The 14,925-nt window shown below is 42.8% G+C and overlaps 1 protein-coding gene across 1 annotated transcript; it reads right to left on the bottom strand.

Annotated features, from left to right (window-relative positions):
- Positions 1-5,248: 5,248 nt before the first annotated feature.
- Positions 5,249-13,605, bottom strand: LOC121876773. The gene is made up of 7 exons (XM_042382153.1): positions 11,357-13,605; positions 10,531-10,696; positions 9,543-9,752; positions 8,275-9,142; positions 7,357-7,810; positions 7,029-7,194; positions 5,249-6,893 (listed from the first exon to the last, which is right to left on the bottom strand). Exons 1-7 carry the CDS (start codon positions 11,512-11,514, stop codon positions 6,498-6,500), a joined length of 2,418 nt encoding a protein of 805 aa, XP_042238087.1. The 5' UTR covers positions 11,515-13,605; the 3' UTR covers positions 5,249-6,497.
- Between the last annotated feature and the right edge of the window lie 1,320 nt (positions 13,606-14,925).

Raw genomic sequence — 14,925 nt, 5'->3', positions numbered from 1 at the left:
CTAAATAGAGAGATGATCTAAACTGAATTTTTACCGGGGTCTTGTTCGTGGTAGGCTTTAGCACAGACTATTTCTATGTTCACTGAAAATGGTTAAATAAGGAAACATTTCCGGAATGTTTCTAGACCCTTTTTTAAATGAAAGAATGTACTATGAATTATTATTACACGTTTTCCTATACTCATGATTAAATCAAGTCTCTCTTCTCACCGTCATCTCTCTCACTCTCTTTCTACAAGGTGTGGTAGCCGGTCCTCGTGTTTTTACTTTTCACCTTTATCCTCTTCCTCTTCGCACTGATCGTCTCGTTAGCCGCTTGGGTGGTCGGTCACGTCTCTGATGTGCACTGTTGGCAAGTACTGGCTCCTGAATATATCGGAAAAATCGGAACCTGCTCCAGTGATGGTCAAGTCTGGTCTTGAATGAGCTCACACTCGGCAGATTGTTCCAAGAGTTCACAAGCTCCATCCTGAGAAAAGTAATAAGTTAAATAAATTAATGTTAACTCCTCTTATAATGAACGGCGATCGTCCTGGAAGAAGTATTATTATAACTCAGCAGAAACTAACCCTCTCCGGCTCCTGTCACGCATCTGTCTGTATGTCTGTCTCTCTCATTGTCTGTTTCTAACTCTTTCATTGTTTATATGTCTCTTACTGTCTGTGTTTCTCATTGTCTTTCTGTCTTTCATCGTCTGTCTCTCATTGTCTATCTCTCACTATCTGTCTCTCTTTGTCTCTCATTATGTCTATCTCTCTTATTATGTCTCTCTCTCACTGTCTATCTCTTTCACTGTCTCAGGTACTGTACTGGAGTTCAGTCGTACTCAAATTCACTCATTTTCGTTCACAGTACAGTATAGTATATACTGTAGGGGTATCGAGATATTAATGTTGTCTAGCACTCAGGATGGAAGGAAACTCTAATGTGGTTTTCTTATATAATATAAGTTATATGATAGACAGTCTGGTGCTGGAGGTGTCGTGTGGTGAGGAGCTGCTCAGTAGAAGACGTTCGGTGAGTAGCGTGTTGAAGGAGGTAGATGTGCAGGAGCTTCGTTAGAGAAGATGTTGCCTGTTGCTGGCCTCCTGGTTGAATGAATGGTGACAGCGTGGAGCTTGCTGGAGGAGGTGTTGCTTGTTCAAGAAGAATGGTCAGAATGAATCTCAATGGAGAGACAGAGCTTATATACCCAGCAGCCGCTATGAGTCATGTTGGGAAAACCCGAGAAGTCGCCGGTTCCTAGTTTCGTTGCTAGGATACGGTAACATCTGGTTGGTTGCTAGGGAAGGCGGTAGCAGGTGGTGGCTGTGGCTACGCAGTTGTAGGCAGTTGTAGGGGAGACGTCCACTACAATACTCCCCCTTCCCTCCAGGCGGTGTAGGAGACTTGTTGTCTGTAGAGTTGCTTAGCACATGTGAGGCAGACCGGGCGGTGCATGCCTCATGTGAGACAACGGCGATGGCGTGATGAGCCGATCGCTGAAATACAACTGTCTAGATACACACTATCTGTGGGAGAAGGGAGAAAAAGGGTGTGTGGAGGCGATGAATGTTGTGCTTCCCTCACGACAGGTACAGGGTCGTCAGATGCGCCTGCTGGGGTGTGTGTGGGCCTGGGTCAGGAGCAGGGGCTGCGTCAGCAGAAGCGGATTAGGGCTCGTGACAGCAGCTGGGTCCACGACAGCAGCAGGGTGCAGGACATTAGCAGGGAGTACCTGAGGGAGAAAAGAGGGGGTGTGGAGGCGATGGATGTTGTGTGCTTCCCTCACGGCAGGTACTGAGTCGTCAGATGCGCCTGCTGGGGTGTGTGGGCCTGGGTCAGCGTCTGAGGCAGGACGGGTGTGCTGGGGTCGTAGGATGTGGTGCTTGGGGCAGGAAGAGGAGCCGGTGTCTGCTTGAAGACTGGGAGCGTGATCAGTGTCTCCTCCATCCTGTGTGAGTGCTAATCTCCGGGAGTCACCATTGTAGGGGTATCGAGATATTAATGTTGTCTAGCACTCAGGATGGAAGGAAACTCTAATGTGGTTTTCTTATATAATATAAGTTATATGATAGACAGTCTGGTGCTGGAGGTGTCGTGTGGTGAGGAGCTGCTCAGTAGAAGACGTTCGGTGAGTAGTGTGTTGAAGGAGGTAGATGTGCAGGAGCTTCGTTAGAGAAGATGTTGCCTGTTGCTGGCCTCCTGGTTGAATGAATGGTGACAGCGTGGAGCTTGCTGGAGGAGGTGTTGCTTGTTCAGGAAGATGGGCAGAATGAGAGTTGGTTGGTGAGGAAGCTCAGAGGACAGCTGGTGGGTCGCCATGCTCGCTGGCGGGAGCGAGGACCGCCAGGCAGGCGAGGAGAAGCGAAGGCAGCCAGGCAGCGGCAGAGGAGGAGGTGTTGCTTGTTCAAGAAGAATGGTCAGAATGAATCTCAATGGAGAGACAGAGCTTATATACCCAGCAGCCACTATGAGTCATGTTGGGAAAACCCGAGAAGTCGCCGGTTCCTAGTTTCGTTGCTAGGATACGGTAACATCTGGTTGGTTGCTAGGGAAGGCGGTAGCAGGTGGTGGCTGTGGCTACGCAGTTGTAGGCAGTTGTAGGGGAGACGTCCACTACAATACCCAATTCACAAACTTAATAATTAAATTATATATTTAACAATTCACTCATAACTCATGCACCCAATAAACCATTCAATTATTCACAAATTCATTCATTCACTCAGTAATAATCACTTAATTCACTCACTAAATAATTTACTTACTCAATAATTCTCAGTAAAAAATTTATATATGGAATAATTCACTCATACACAATATTAATATCTGGCCAAGCTTAACCAGCAAGAGTAAAAGTGAACCCCATGAGTGTGATTGCCTATTAGGAACAGGTAGGAAACTGTGTACTCAACCTTTAATGTGCAAGACCAACACTACTTGACCCTTCATTATCCCAGCTGTAAAGTTAGGTGCCCTGGGATAGGAAGCAGCAACCTAAGGATAGGAAGCGAAAGAGCTATCCTCTCGACCACTGCAACATTTATTACTTTTACTTTAATTCTCTTTGCCACTGATTGGCTGGTTAGCAGCATGGACAGTCAGCCACGTCTCTGTTACGCACTGTTGGCAAGTACTGGGCATGAACTGGCTCCTGAATGTACCTCAACCTGCTCCAGTGTTGGTCAAGTTTTGTCTTGAAAGAGCTCACACTCGGTGTCGTCACAACACTTTCTGGCAGATTGTTTCAAGAGTTCACAACTCTCACTCCGAAAAAGTTTACCCTCACAGTTTTCTGGACCTGTGGCTTCTTCAACTTTGAGCCGTGACCCCTTGTGGGGCGAGCGTCCGCCAGCTCCAGGTAAGGACACTCAACTGAGTAGTGCCCGCGAGTTGTTTGAATCTTATGTAGCGAGATGGTCTTAATTTACAACCATCGTTACAGTGGAATATAGCATCACAGGATATCGTATCTTGAGGTTTACTTGTACAGTATATGCTAGCCAGTTGCAGGCGTTCTAATCTCAATGGCAAGCTGATGGCCCTCCTTTGGACATTTTCAGTCAATTAACAATCTCTAGCATATCTCAAGGACCAGATGGGGTAACAGTACTCCAGACAGGGAAGCACTTCACTCTTGAAGATCGTTACGCCCCCTAGTGTCGATGACCTGTGCCCGGGTGAGCTATTCCCCGTAAAAGAAAAGAAAAAAGAACCCCGAACGACCTTCTTATAAGACCTACTAGTTTCATTGCCTGATTCGCTTCTTCTCACAATGGCCCGAGAAGTTAAGTTCATTGTCAACATACACACCCAGGTCCTTTTCACATTTGGTCTCTATTAATGCAGTTCTTCATCCTGTTGGGACATGTGATATGCCTCCTTACTGTTGGTACATCCTCTTGCACTTTGTGACATTGAATCTTAGCAGCCATTTCTTCGACCCTTCTTGAAACTCACAGAGATATTTCTGTAGCTCTTCACAGTCTGTTTGGTTCTTAATTTCCCTGAATAACTTGGCATTGAACTTGACATTGTCTGGGAACATTTGTATGGAGGAGTGTACAGTATAGCTTCTGGCATGTCATATATGAAACAAACAAACAACAATGGGCCCAATACACTGCCCTGTGATTAATCATTCACCAGACCTTGGTCCTGGGCGGCCCAATTCTGTGGAGATAAAATTTCATACTGTACTTTGTTTGAATGTTGTTCTCGTACACTGTATATACATGAACAGCTCACAAACAACTTAACTAAAGCAGGGAAAACACTTCACAGTAAGTGCAAAATACACTTCACAGTTACTAAAGCAAGGATAGCATTTGACAGTCAGAGCAAAAGCATTTCACAGTCACTAAAACTCAGTAGGCATCCCCTGGGTTATGTAAAGCATCGTTAACATGAATTATTGTAGGTTAGGATATCGTAAATAGAGGTTTACCTGTCCATTGTTTACTTCTAACTCAGCCAATCATTGGAAATTGGATGCCACATGATACTCAAATTGCTTTTTTTTACTTTTCGATTTCAGGTTTGGTTTCTTCAGGTCCTTTTGTTTTCTTTTGTCTTGTTGGGTTAGGTTAGGTCTAATTTTTGCTTCCTCAAGTGCAGAAATTATCAGAGATCAACATAGAATAGTTATTATCTCTTAAAATACCAGAATATAAATATGATAGATTAATACCAAAAACTGTAGACGTCAGTTGCATGCTTCGAGTGGACAGACTATATACGTATATAAGTATACAGTATTTACACTTGCTTGAAAAGTTATCTTTGCAATTAGGTGTTAGACATTATGACACAATGGCCAAAAGATTTTGACAACCCTACTGAGACAACAGGAATTGCAGTGTTCATTCTGAAATTCATCAGACTTATCCGTAAGGGTAGTCTTTTGGAGTGAGTATACTGGATCATCCTACTAATCTACCTACCTGTACTATCTACAGGTAGTAGGCAGCTACCAAACAGAGATACTACCGCCTGGGAAGATATTGGAAGCATAATGTATTGTCTAATGGTAGACCCTGCTGCCATATGGCATCACGAAAATTGTAACCAAGTCCCAGGTTGCTGATCTGACTTTCTGCCTCATTTACACACAATTGCAGGGTCTCAATTGTTTCTTTATTATTATTATTATTATTATTATTATTATTATTATTATTATTATTATATTTTCGCCCACTCGGCCCCGATGTGGGTCAGTTACCTGTGCCCAGGTGGGCTGATCCCCATAAAAAATAAATAAATAAATAAATAAATTTATTACCAAGGTTTTTTTTTTTTATTACAATTCAAGAACTTTAGTTTGTTGTCGACTAAACACCCAGAACGTCCTCATGTTTAGTCTCAGTTAGACAAGTTTCTTGGTAGTGTTGAGACATGTGATACACTTTCCTTCTATTACTATCATTAAGGTAGTACTTCCTATTTATTCATTATTCCCATTGCTTTTCTCAATAATGAATTGACGTCTTTGTGTGTATCGAGAGAGAGATGTGATGCCTCATCAGTCAGGCCGTGTTACGTGTGAGCATATTCTACTTTTACCCATCCTAATGCTGTAGTTCCTCATTGCTCTTACCCACCTTGGACTTATCTGAGACACCACAGCATGTATGAAGGTGAGGGTAGTGCTGTGCAACACCAAAGAGGTGTGTGTGTTGTGGCTACCTAGAGAGATTGTGTTCACAGCTAGCATATATATTTTAAGTTTCTCCCTAACTTACTTTTCCATTCCTACTGAACTGACTCAAATAAAATCCTTCACGATATCAGAAACTTCAACATAAACACAAATGCTTTAGCACAACGTATCCCTAAATATCGAGGTTCACCAAAATGATTAAATGTACAAAAATGAGTGTTATTTTTGTCAGCAGTTTAGAAAGAAGGTAATTTACATTGCTAAAATACATTATATTTGTTTATATGGTACTGATATATTAAAATACATAATTTATATGTTTATATAGTAGTGATATATTAAAATACATGTTATATTTGATTACATGGATACAGAGAGTTTTATCTGTCAGAATTTTTAACTTGATGGACTGGTGTACATATTATATTGGACATTGGGTTTATGTATTAAGGTACTTGGTATTCATGTTTATATAGGAGTATTGTCTTACGGTACATCAAGCTCGGTCACACACACAACTTATATTAAGAGTACATTTTACACTTGTTAACACAGCAGCACTTACATACTAAAATACAATTTGTTGGACCATCTGAAGATTAATCACCGTAACCTAGTCTAATCCAACCCAACCTAACCTAACTAAACCCAACATTACAATCCAATCAAACCAAGTAACCTTATCTTACTTAACTCAACTCAGCTTTAACTAACCTAAACCCCCCAGGTAGCATTAGATTTGTTAATCATCAGGTGAAATAAGCTGGAGTGTCTAATCTTCAGGTGATCAAAGTTGTTCACAAAACACTTAAGACTTATTTTGTTTCTGATCAGAGCAATAGACCAAACCTGATCACTAAAGTTGATCAGCTGTGCCTGTGCATTGTGCCCAGGTGACCAGCTGTTTGAGTTTGGATAAGACCAGCTGTCGGAGGCCTTGGCGGAAGTTGGAGCCACAGATGGTGTAGAGGAGGAAGTTGACGGCAAAGTGAGAGTAATAGAGACACATGAACACTTCTTGAACCGCCTGAAGTTCCTCAACCCTCGCCTCTTCCCACAATGATGCTCCCTCTTCCTCCTCCTCCTTCTCCTCTTCTTCCTCATTATCCTTTCCTTTCAATACCTCTGGCTTTTTCTTCTTCTTCTCCTCTTGTTCCTTATCCTTCCTCTTCAACACCTCATCTTCTTCTTCTTCCTCCATCACTCCTTCCTGTACCTCTAATTCCGCTTGAGACAACGTCATCACATCCATCTAAAATTAAAATTGATACAGCTTATCTTTTCTTAATTCTCCTCCTCTTCTTAAATCCCCATCTTACTTCTCCTCCTCCTCCTTTTCTTCCTTAACCTTCCCTTCCTACACCTCCTCCTCCGGCACTTCCCTCACCTGTTGCTGCGGTTGTGTCGTCACTTCATCCTCCATCAATGACAAGGTTGACAAATCATCCTCCTGTGGCATCGTAAACATCGTAGCGCTCGTCATCATCATCGTGCTCGTCTCCCCCCCCTCCATCAGCTGGTAGTTGAACATGACGTAGACACGGAGGAGGTAGCTGTAGTAGTGGTGGTGATGGTGGTGGTAATGGTGGTTGTAGTGGTGATGATGGTAGTGGTGGTGGTTGGGAGAGATAAAGATAGTGTTAATAAGGTCCTATTCAAGGTTCTGACTCAAGCTCTATATTTTTCTCACGTTATTACTTAAAGGTCTTACTCACTTTGGCAACTGAAGCAAAATAAACATAGTTGAGATGAGTACCAACATCTTGCTAATGTTGTTATGGGCATGGTCTTTATTGGCTTGGGCGTGGTTTCTATTGACATGGGTGTGGTCGCTGGTGGTGTTGTGTGTGTGGTTTTTACTGGCGTGGGTGTGGTCTTTAGTAAAAGCCTGGCTGTGGTCTGTTGTAGTGAGGTGGGTGTGGTTTCTAGTAATCGTTTGAGTGTGGTCTCTGGTATGGTCTCTAGCAATGGTATGGGCATGGTCTATAATGGTGTGGGCATGGTCTATGATGGTATGGGCGTGGTCTATTATGGTGTGGGCGTGGTTTCTAATGGTGTGGGCGTGGCTCCTGGCAGCATGGACGTGGTCTCTAGTACTGGCATGGGAGTTGTTCCTAGTATTGAGGTTTTCGTCATTTCTGGCAGTGTGGGCAGGGAGGGGGAGCTCGTCTGAAACAAAGCAAAATAACAGTTAAGATGTGTGTGTCAAGACAGGAGTGTCTTGGTAGATATGGCAAGTTAGATGTACAAAGGTAGATAGATAAGTCAAGGTAGGTGTGTTATGCTTTATATATCATGGGAGATGTACAGTTGGGGATCATTTCCAATTAGTACACTCAATAAATGTCAATCCACCCTCTCCATGAGGTGTGAACCCTGAGAATATCAACTCGTGAATGCATAAAATTCTATCAAGTTGCTTTAAAATATTCTAGCCCCAGGCTGTCGTGTGCACCTCGTCACACCGAGTTACTCAGAGGCTTTGGATTCACGATACGCTCGGGGTTCACACCTCACGGAGATGGTGGACTGACATATACCGTAGTAGGAAAAGTCCCCAACTGTACCGAGACAGGGGTGTTAAGGCACTGTAGATGTGTCAAGGTAGATCAGGCAGTGGTAAGAGCACTTACTTTGGCCTGGAGATGAGTCGCTGGCCTGACCTGGGGATGACTCAGTGAGGTGACTCATACATGAGTCAATGATATGACTTGAAGGTAAGTCACTGATCTCGTCTGAACGTAAGTCAGTGAACTGACATGTTGCTAAGTCACTGATCTGGTCTGATCGTGAATCAGAAAGATGACTTATATATAAGTCACTGACCTGTGACTCACTGGTTGGGTCGTGTAAACCTGAATCACTGACCTGACTTGTTGATGAGTCACTGACCTCTCCTGTAGAAAGGTCATTCAATTGGCCTAAGCTTGATCCAATAATGAGGTGTGGAACTAGGCCATTGACCTTACGTGAGCACTGAAGGATCGACTCATTGTTCTGTATGGCTGTAGGAGTGGCACCATCTGACAACATGGCACCATGTGGTGTGGATGTAGACATGGGAACATGTGGCATGGATGTGGATGTGGCAACATGTGGCATGGATGTGGATGTGGCAACATGTGGCATGGATGTGGATGTGGCACTATGTGGCATGGATGTAGACGTGACAACATGTGATGTGGATGTAGACATGGCAATATGTGGCATGGATGTAGACGTGGCAACATGTGGCATGGATGTAGATGTGGCAACATGTGGTGTGGATGTAGATGTGGCAACATGTGGCATGGATGTAGATGTGGCACCATGTGGCATGGATGTAGACGTGGCACCATGTGGCATGGATGTAGACGTGGCACCATGTGGCATAGTTGTAGACTTGACACACTTGGGAGTGGTAGGATGAAGGGGAGACATGGCAATGTGGCTTCTGGGAGTGAAGCCTTGGGGTGGTGCGGGCAAGAGGGGAGTAAGTGGCGTTTCCCTTGTTCCTTCACACTGAAAAAGGCAGGAATATATTGCATTAGCTGGGTATTGTATCACACGCATGCACGCACACACACACACATTCATATCATCACCATATAAAATCCTTAAGCACTTGTGCTAAATGAGATCACAATGTCAGTTATTTATAGATACATCTTTGTTCCTGAATCCACCGTATTGGAATAACGTCACAATATGGCTGCCGTTTACTTACATCTTGAATGAGCGTCAGAGTCTCCCAGGTGAACCAAACACTTCTGTTTGATTATATTCAGCAATTAAAACTGTTCACCGATCACAAGAATATAACCCCAAGCTTAATTTGCCTTTAACCATCCTGAGGCTAACATAACCTATTTAAGAGAGAGAGAGAGAGAGAGAGAGAGAGAGAGCCAACACAAGACCTTACCATCAGGGTTCTGGAGGAGTCATTGTGGGCATCAGCAGTGGGTGTGGTGGCAGGGTGGAAGATCCTGGAGAAGGTCCACAAACGCCAGGCGATGAGGGAGTTCATGAGGACTATGAGGGCGAAGGGCAGGAATACCATTACGAAGATCTCCACTACAGACATCACCTTCATCATCCTCTGGTACTCTGGATAGAAGCCACAGTCCTGGACCTGCCGGTGACAAGGTTCAGATTTCAGATTTGCCCCAAGCAGGCGAGGAGGCTAGTTTATTGGCACTTCCTTACATCCTGTGCAAGACAGAGCAGAAAAGCATTACATATCCTAACAAGGAAGCAAGCGGAGTTCATGTTTACATTCTTTGACTTATATGATTAAAGAACGCAAGAATTAGCAAGTTACATGTGAGAAGGAGGAGGTCACAGGGGCATTGGGTGAAGGATAAGGTATAACAAGATCTGGGTCAAAGGTGTGAGGTCATAAAATCACAGAATGCATCTCAGTACCTGTAATATAAATTCAGAATGCCAAAGCAGCATAAGATTAAGAGTTCTCAAAAATCAAAGCCTTTTACAACTCGTCCAACCATTGTTACACTTCTGATTATCCATTAAGGTACAGAGCTATATTCTGGTGGTTGATGGGTCCACACTAACCTATTGTAACTTAACCTCACTTAACCTGATCTAATCTAAATTAATCTTATCTAATCCAACACAACCTAACTTCATCTGATCTAACCTGACCTAACCTAATCTAACTTAACCTGATCTAACCTAAGTTGATATAACTTAATCTAAGCTAACCTAACCTGGTCTAACTTAACCTAATCTTAAATGACCGAACTTAACCCAATCTAACCTAACCTAACCTCTCAAGGTAATATTAGAGTGGTTAATCACCAAATGAAATAAGCTGATGGGTGGGGCTGATCTTCAGGTGATCCAATATTTCTAGACACCCACTCCAATAACCTAAGGGTAGTACTCACTTGGGAAGAAGGGCCGTGTATGACGAGAAGATAAAGGTAACTGAGGGACGTGAGGATGACGATCACGCAGATAGACCACTTGGCGCGTCCTACTGTACAGATGGTGGAACGCTTCAGTGGGTATTGTACCGCGATGCAACGCTCTAATGTATAAGCTACCGTCAACCTGCAGGAGGATAGAGGATATGGAAACAGTGTGAGAAAAGAGAGACAGACAAGCAGAGAAAAACAGACAGACAGAGAAACCATAATGGTGAGAATTTTCAAAGGAATAAACTCTTAAAGTGTACTGCTAAGGAATGGAGGAGAGAGAGAAGAAGAGACAGAGACATCCAGCCCACGGTGGTTTGAGAACACTCACACGGGTAAAACATTAACAATGGAGTACCTTAGGTGAGTATCATAAGTCCATTGCTATTCATCGCTTACATAAATGTTCCGACATTCTTCTTGCTAGTCAAAACAAAAAGATTCCAGTCAATTTAAAGTTACTTTGACTATTATCTAATACAAGTGACAAATCTCCTTAGAATTTTGACATACAAATTGTAATGATCTCAGAAATGGTTGACAGATAGATTATTCAGTCATGTTGTCATACAAGTTTACATTGATTCAGTATGTATAATTGATAATACCAGTTCAGTGTGGCTGATGGTACTGTAATGGTAGTTGTTTGGGTGATAATGGTATGCAGTGGTGATAATGGTATGCAGTGGTGATAGTGATAGCTGTGATGATGATAGTTGTCAGTTGCGGTGATGTTAGTGGTGGTTGTGGTGATGCTAATGTTATGTGGTGGTGGTAAAGGAGGTAGGACACATACCACACACTAACACTAGCGGTGGTAGAGCCAACATAGTTAATAATCTTGCAGGCTGGGGCAGAATCCAACATCTCTAGGCGGAAGACAGCGAAAGAGTCGTGGTGAAGGAGCCAGCGTATGACCAGTAGCATCAGGAACGTCGTGTCAGAAGCCGCCATCGCTGCCAGATAGTAAGATGACGACCGACGACGAAGGCGAGTCCTGAGGAATACCGCCCCACTCAACAAATTCCCCACCACACCTGACGAGAACCAGACCCAAGACGCACAGGTTCGTACATTAAATTGATCTCTGGGGAATAAGTGAACAAGTTCCTTTAACTATGATGTTTTCTATGATAATTTTTCCCCTAAACTGAAAATGTGACAATGTATCCAACTGGCTGACTTAATCTAACACATGAAAAGGGATTCTAAATGATTCTTTAGTTATTTCTTTCTTTAATGGGGATGAGAGAAATATTTTAGTTTCAGTAGAGGTTAGGTATAATTTTCAAGCTCTTTCAGTTCCACCTACCATCTGCTCACCTGACTGGGGACGTGAGAATGCGTCCACAGTACCAAGGTCACTTTCCTGTGACTCAAAACTGTAATTCTGGATTATATTTAGGGGTAACTTAGGTATGTACCGATTTTACAAACCAATGCATATTTTCACAAATCTGTCAACATGTACATTAATCCCAACATCACAAAATCTTGAGTTAATTCTTCTTCATTAAAAGTTAAATATAAAAAGACTTTTCCATTTAACATTACAAAAGTGTGGGAAGTGGAACTAGATGTACATAATTATATATATCAGGTACAAGCAAGTGGTGACATAATGTGTTTAGTGACTCTCTGTGACAGGTCCCTGATAGTGACTTCCACAGAGAGCCACTGTGGGGACCTGCCAAGTCACTAAGGGACCTGCCAGAGAGAGCCACTATCACGAACCTGCCACGTGGAGTCAGTCTTAGTGAGAGTCATTGTTATCAGAGAGTACTAAACCAACATGAGATAGACTCTACAAGTGATGCACGACAAGAAAGTTCTCACAAGCTAAGGCCATGAAATAAGACATGACTTACCCACGATGCTGATGACTGGGATGTAGTAAATGTGTAGCAGGTCAACCATCGTCTTCTGCAGCTCCGCCTCGCCCTCCACCATTGCGGCTAACACGTTGCCTACACCTGCACGTCAGGATACACACGTCACCTGCACCTCCAAGTCTCGATACAAACATGTTAAACAACACATACCAAGTCCAGGTTAGGTTAGGTCCGGGTTCTCAGTGATTGGATATTTGTCATAAGTGCAGATGTGAAAAGGTATACTTGACTACTTGACTTAATGATTTAAAAAGCATAATGCCAATAAATAAACTAAATATTACACTGAGGCTCTACCTAAACTAAAAACGCTCATTTAAGACGTGACAAAATTAACGTAAACATTCTTTTCCGGGAATTATCTACTAGTTAAGGTAGAGTCTCAGTTTAATTTTAATATTATTTCTTTAAGTCATTTTTCTGATTCATGGAAGTTAACCCAGATTTATTTATTTTTTATTCAGTTCCAAAAATATTCACAGTACAATTTCTTTCCCTTATTTGCTTTATTTATACGTCTATAAACCAAGACAAACATTAAAAATTATCATTAAACACAAGTACAGAATATATCAGACAATGGTTCACACACTTCAAGAACATATAATGAAAAACAAGATAATTTAGTTATAATGCATCAACACCAGAAATAATTAACAGATTGTGGTTGGCTGTGATAAGTTGTTGGTGGGCTGTGATAAGTTGTTGGTGGGCTGTGATAGGTTGTTGGTGGGCTGTGATAAGTTGTTGGTAGGCTGTGATAAGTTGTTGGTGGGCTGTGGTAAGTTGTTGGTAGGCTACTGGTAGGTTGTTGGTGGGCTGTGATAAGTTGTTGGTGGGCTGTGGTAAGTTGTTGGTAGGCTTCTGGAAGGTTGTTGGTGGGCTGTGATAAGTTGTTGGTGGGCTACGGTAGGTTATGGTTGGTTGTGAAAAGTTGTGGTGGACTATGGTAGGTTGTGGTAGGTTGTGGTGGGTTGTGGTAGGTTGTGGTGGGTTGTGGTGGGTTATGGTGGGTTGTGGTGGGCTGTCATACTCACACTTCAAGAAGGACGTCTGAGCGGCAAGACACACACCGAGCGAGTGAGATGAAGGGAAACTCTCTAGGGGTTTGAGAGCTGCTGTGAGAGTAGTAAAGAGGGTGGGGGAGGGTAGGAGGGGATAGGGAGGGAGGGAAGGAGAGGAGGGAGGGAGGGAAGGAGAGTGGTGGGGAGAGAGGGAGGGGGTGAGTAGAGGGTGGGAGGGAGGGAGGGTGAGAGTAAGGGGTGGGAGGGAGGAAGGGAGAGAGAGGGAGAGAAAAGGCTAGGAGAAAAGAAAAAATGAGCATAAGTATTGTGAGGGAGGGAGGGAGTAGCAGGAGAGGAAGGAGGGAGGGTGAGTGTGAAGGCAGGAGGGAGGGAGGGTGTAAGAGCAGGAGGGAGGGAGGGAAGGAGGGAGGGAGAGAAAGTGTGAAGAGGGAGTGAGGGTGTAATTGGTCCAGTCAGAAATTTAGAATCAATTATATAAATTAAATGGGAATAAGGAAGAGAGAGCAGGAGAAGCAGATCGTTTGTACTGTAGTACTTTATATGAGAGAAAGAAATGTGCAATTGATGACAATGTAGTATAACAATGTACAGTAATCTATAATGAAGCTAGACTTGCCTAGTTCACTGTTTAAGTTACAAAATGACCTTAACTATCTGCCACATGGCCTTAGCATCAGATAAAACAGACAGGTTGAGATAGGATAAGAATAATTATAAACCCTTGGGGTCTGGATATTAGGGAGCCAGTTGGAGTTTCATGACATACCAGCAGGGATATGATTATATGTACTGTACTACTGGTAGTGGCTCACACCAGACAGCAGTCACACATTACTTCCTATGTGGAGATTCAAACTCACAAACATTGGCCAACCAGACCCCCAAAAAATAACCAATAATGTTTTGTTGATGTCATATTATGATCGATTTTGAGTTGATGAGAACAGTTTGTTGTTGATCAAGTTTTATTCTCATGTAAGGTACTTTAATTCTAATTATAATGCTGGAATAGTGATTGGTGAAGCCACTGGGAGTAAATGTGATTCATCTTGAGATCCTGTTTGATTACCGAACTTAAAGCTGACCCTGGAAATATAATGGTTTGTAAGTGAGTCAAGTGAGGGTGACAGAGTACAGTACTGTAGTGTGTCACAAATATGTACCAATGTGTGTTTTTGGACCCACTACTGTACCTGGAGATGACAGGAAAGTATGAACTATTTAATATGTTAGTTCCACCCAACAGTGGCCAGGACTTAAGCCTGGGCCTTCACACTACAGACTTCCTGGCAATACAGGGAAATCAGAATATGGAGATCAGTACTTTATAGTTTCTCACATACTGTATGAGCTTTATATAAATACACAATATAATAGGTTTTGAAAGGTGTACTGTGAATCAAACTGAAAAAAAAAATTAGCTGATACATATTATATACAAAAACTAC

Source organism: Homarus americanus, unplaced genomic scaffold, assembly GCF_018991925.1.
Source record: "Homarus americanus isolate GMGI-L3 unplaced genomic scaffold, GMGI_Hamer_2.0 scaffold50281, whole genome shotgun sequence".
Taxonomy (NCBI): domain Eukaryota; kingdom Metazoa; phylum Arthropoda; class Malacostraca; order Decapoda; family Nephropidae; genus Homarus; species Homarus americanus.
This window is presented reverse-complemented; position numbering and strand designations above follow the sequence as displayed.

Coding starts and splice junctions, on each gene's coding strand:
- LOC121876773 (XM_042382153.1), bottom strand. CDS start 11,514: ATGGCGGCTTCTGACACGACGTTCCTGATGCTACTGGTCATACGCTGG. Junction 9,143..9,542: donor ACTCCTCCAGAACCCTGATG/GTAAGGTCTTGT, acceptor TGCCTTTTTCAG/TGTGAAGGAACAAGGGAAAC. Junction 7,811..8,274: donor CGACTCATCTCCAGGCCAAA/GTAAGTGCTCTT, acceptor GCTTTGTTTCAG/ACGAGCTCCCCCTCCCTGCC.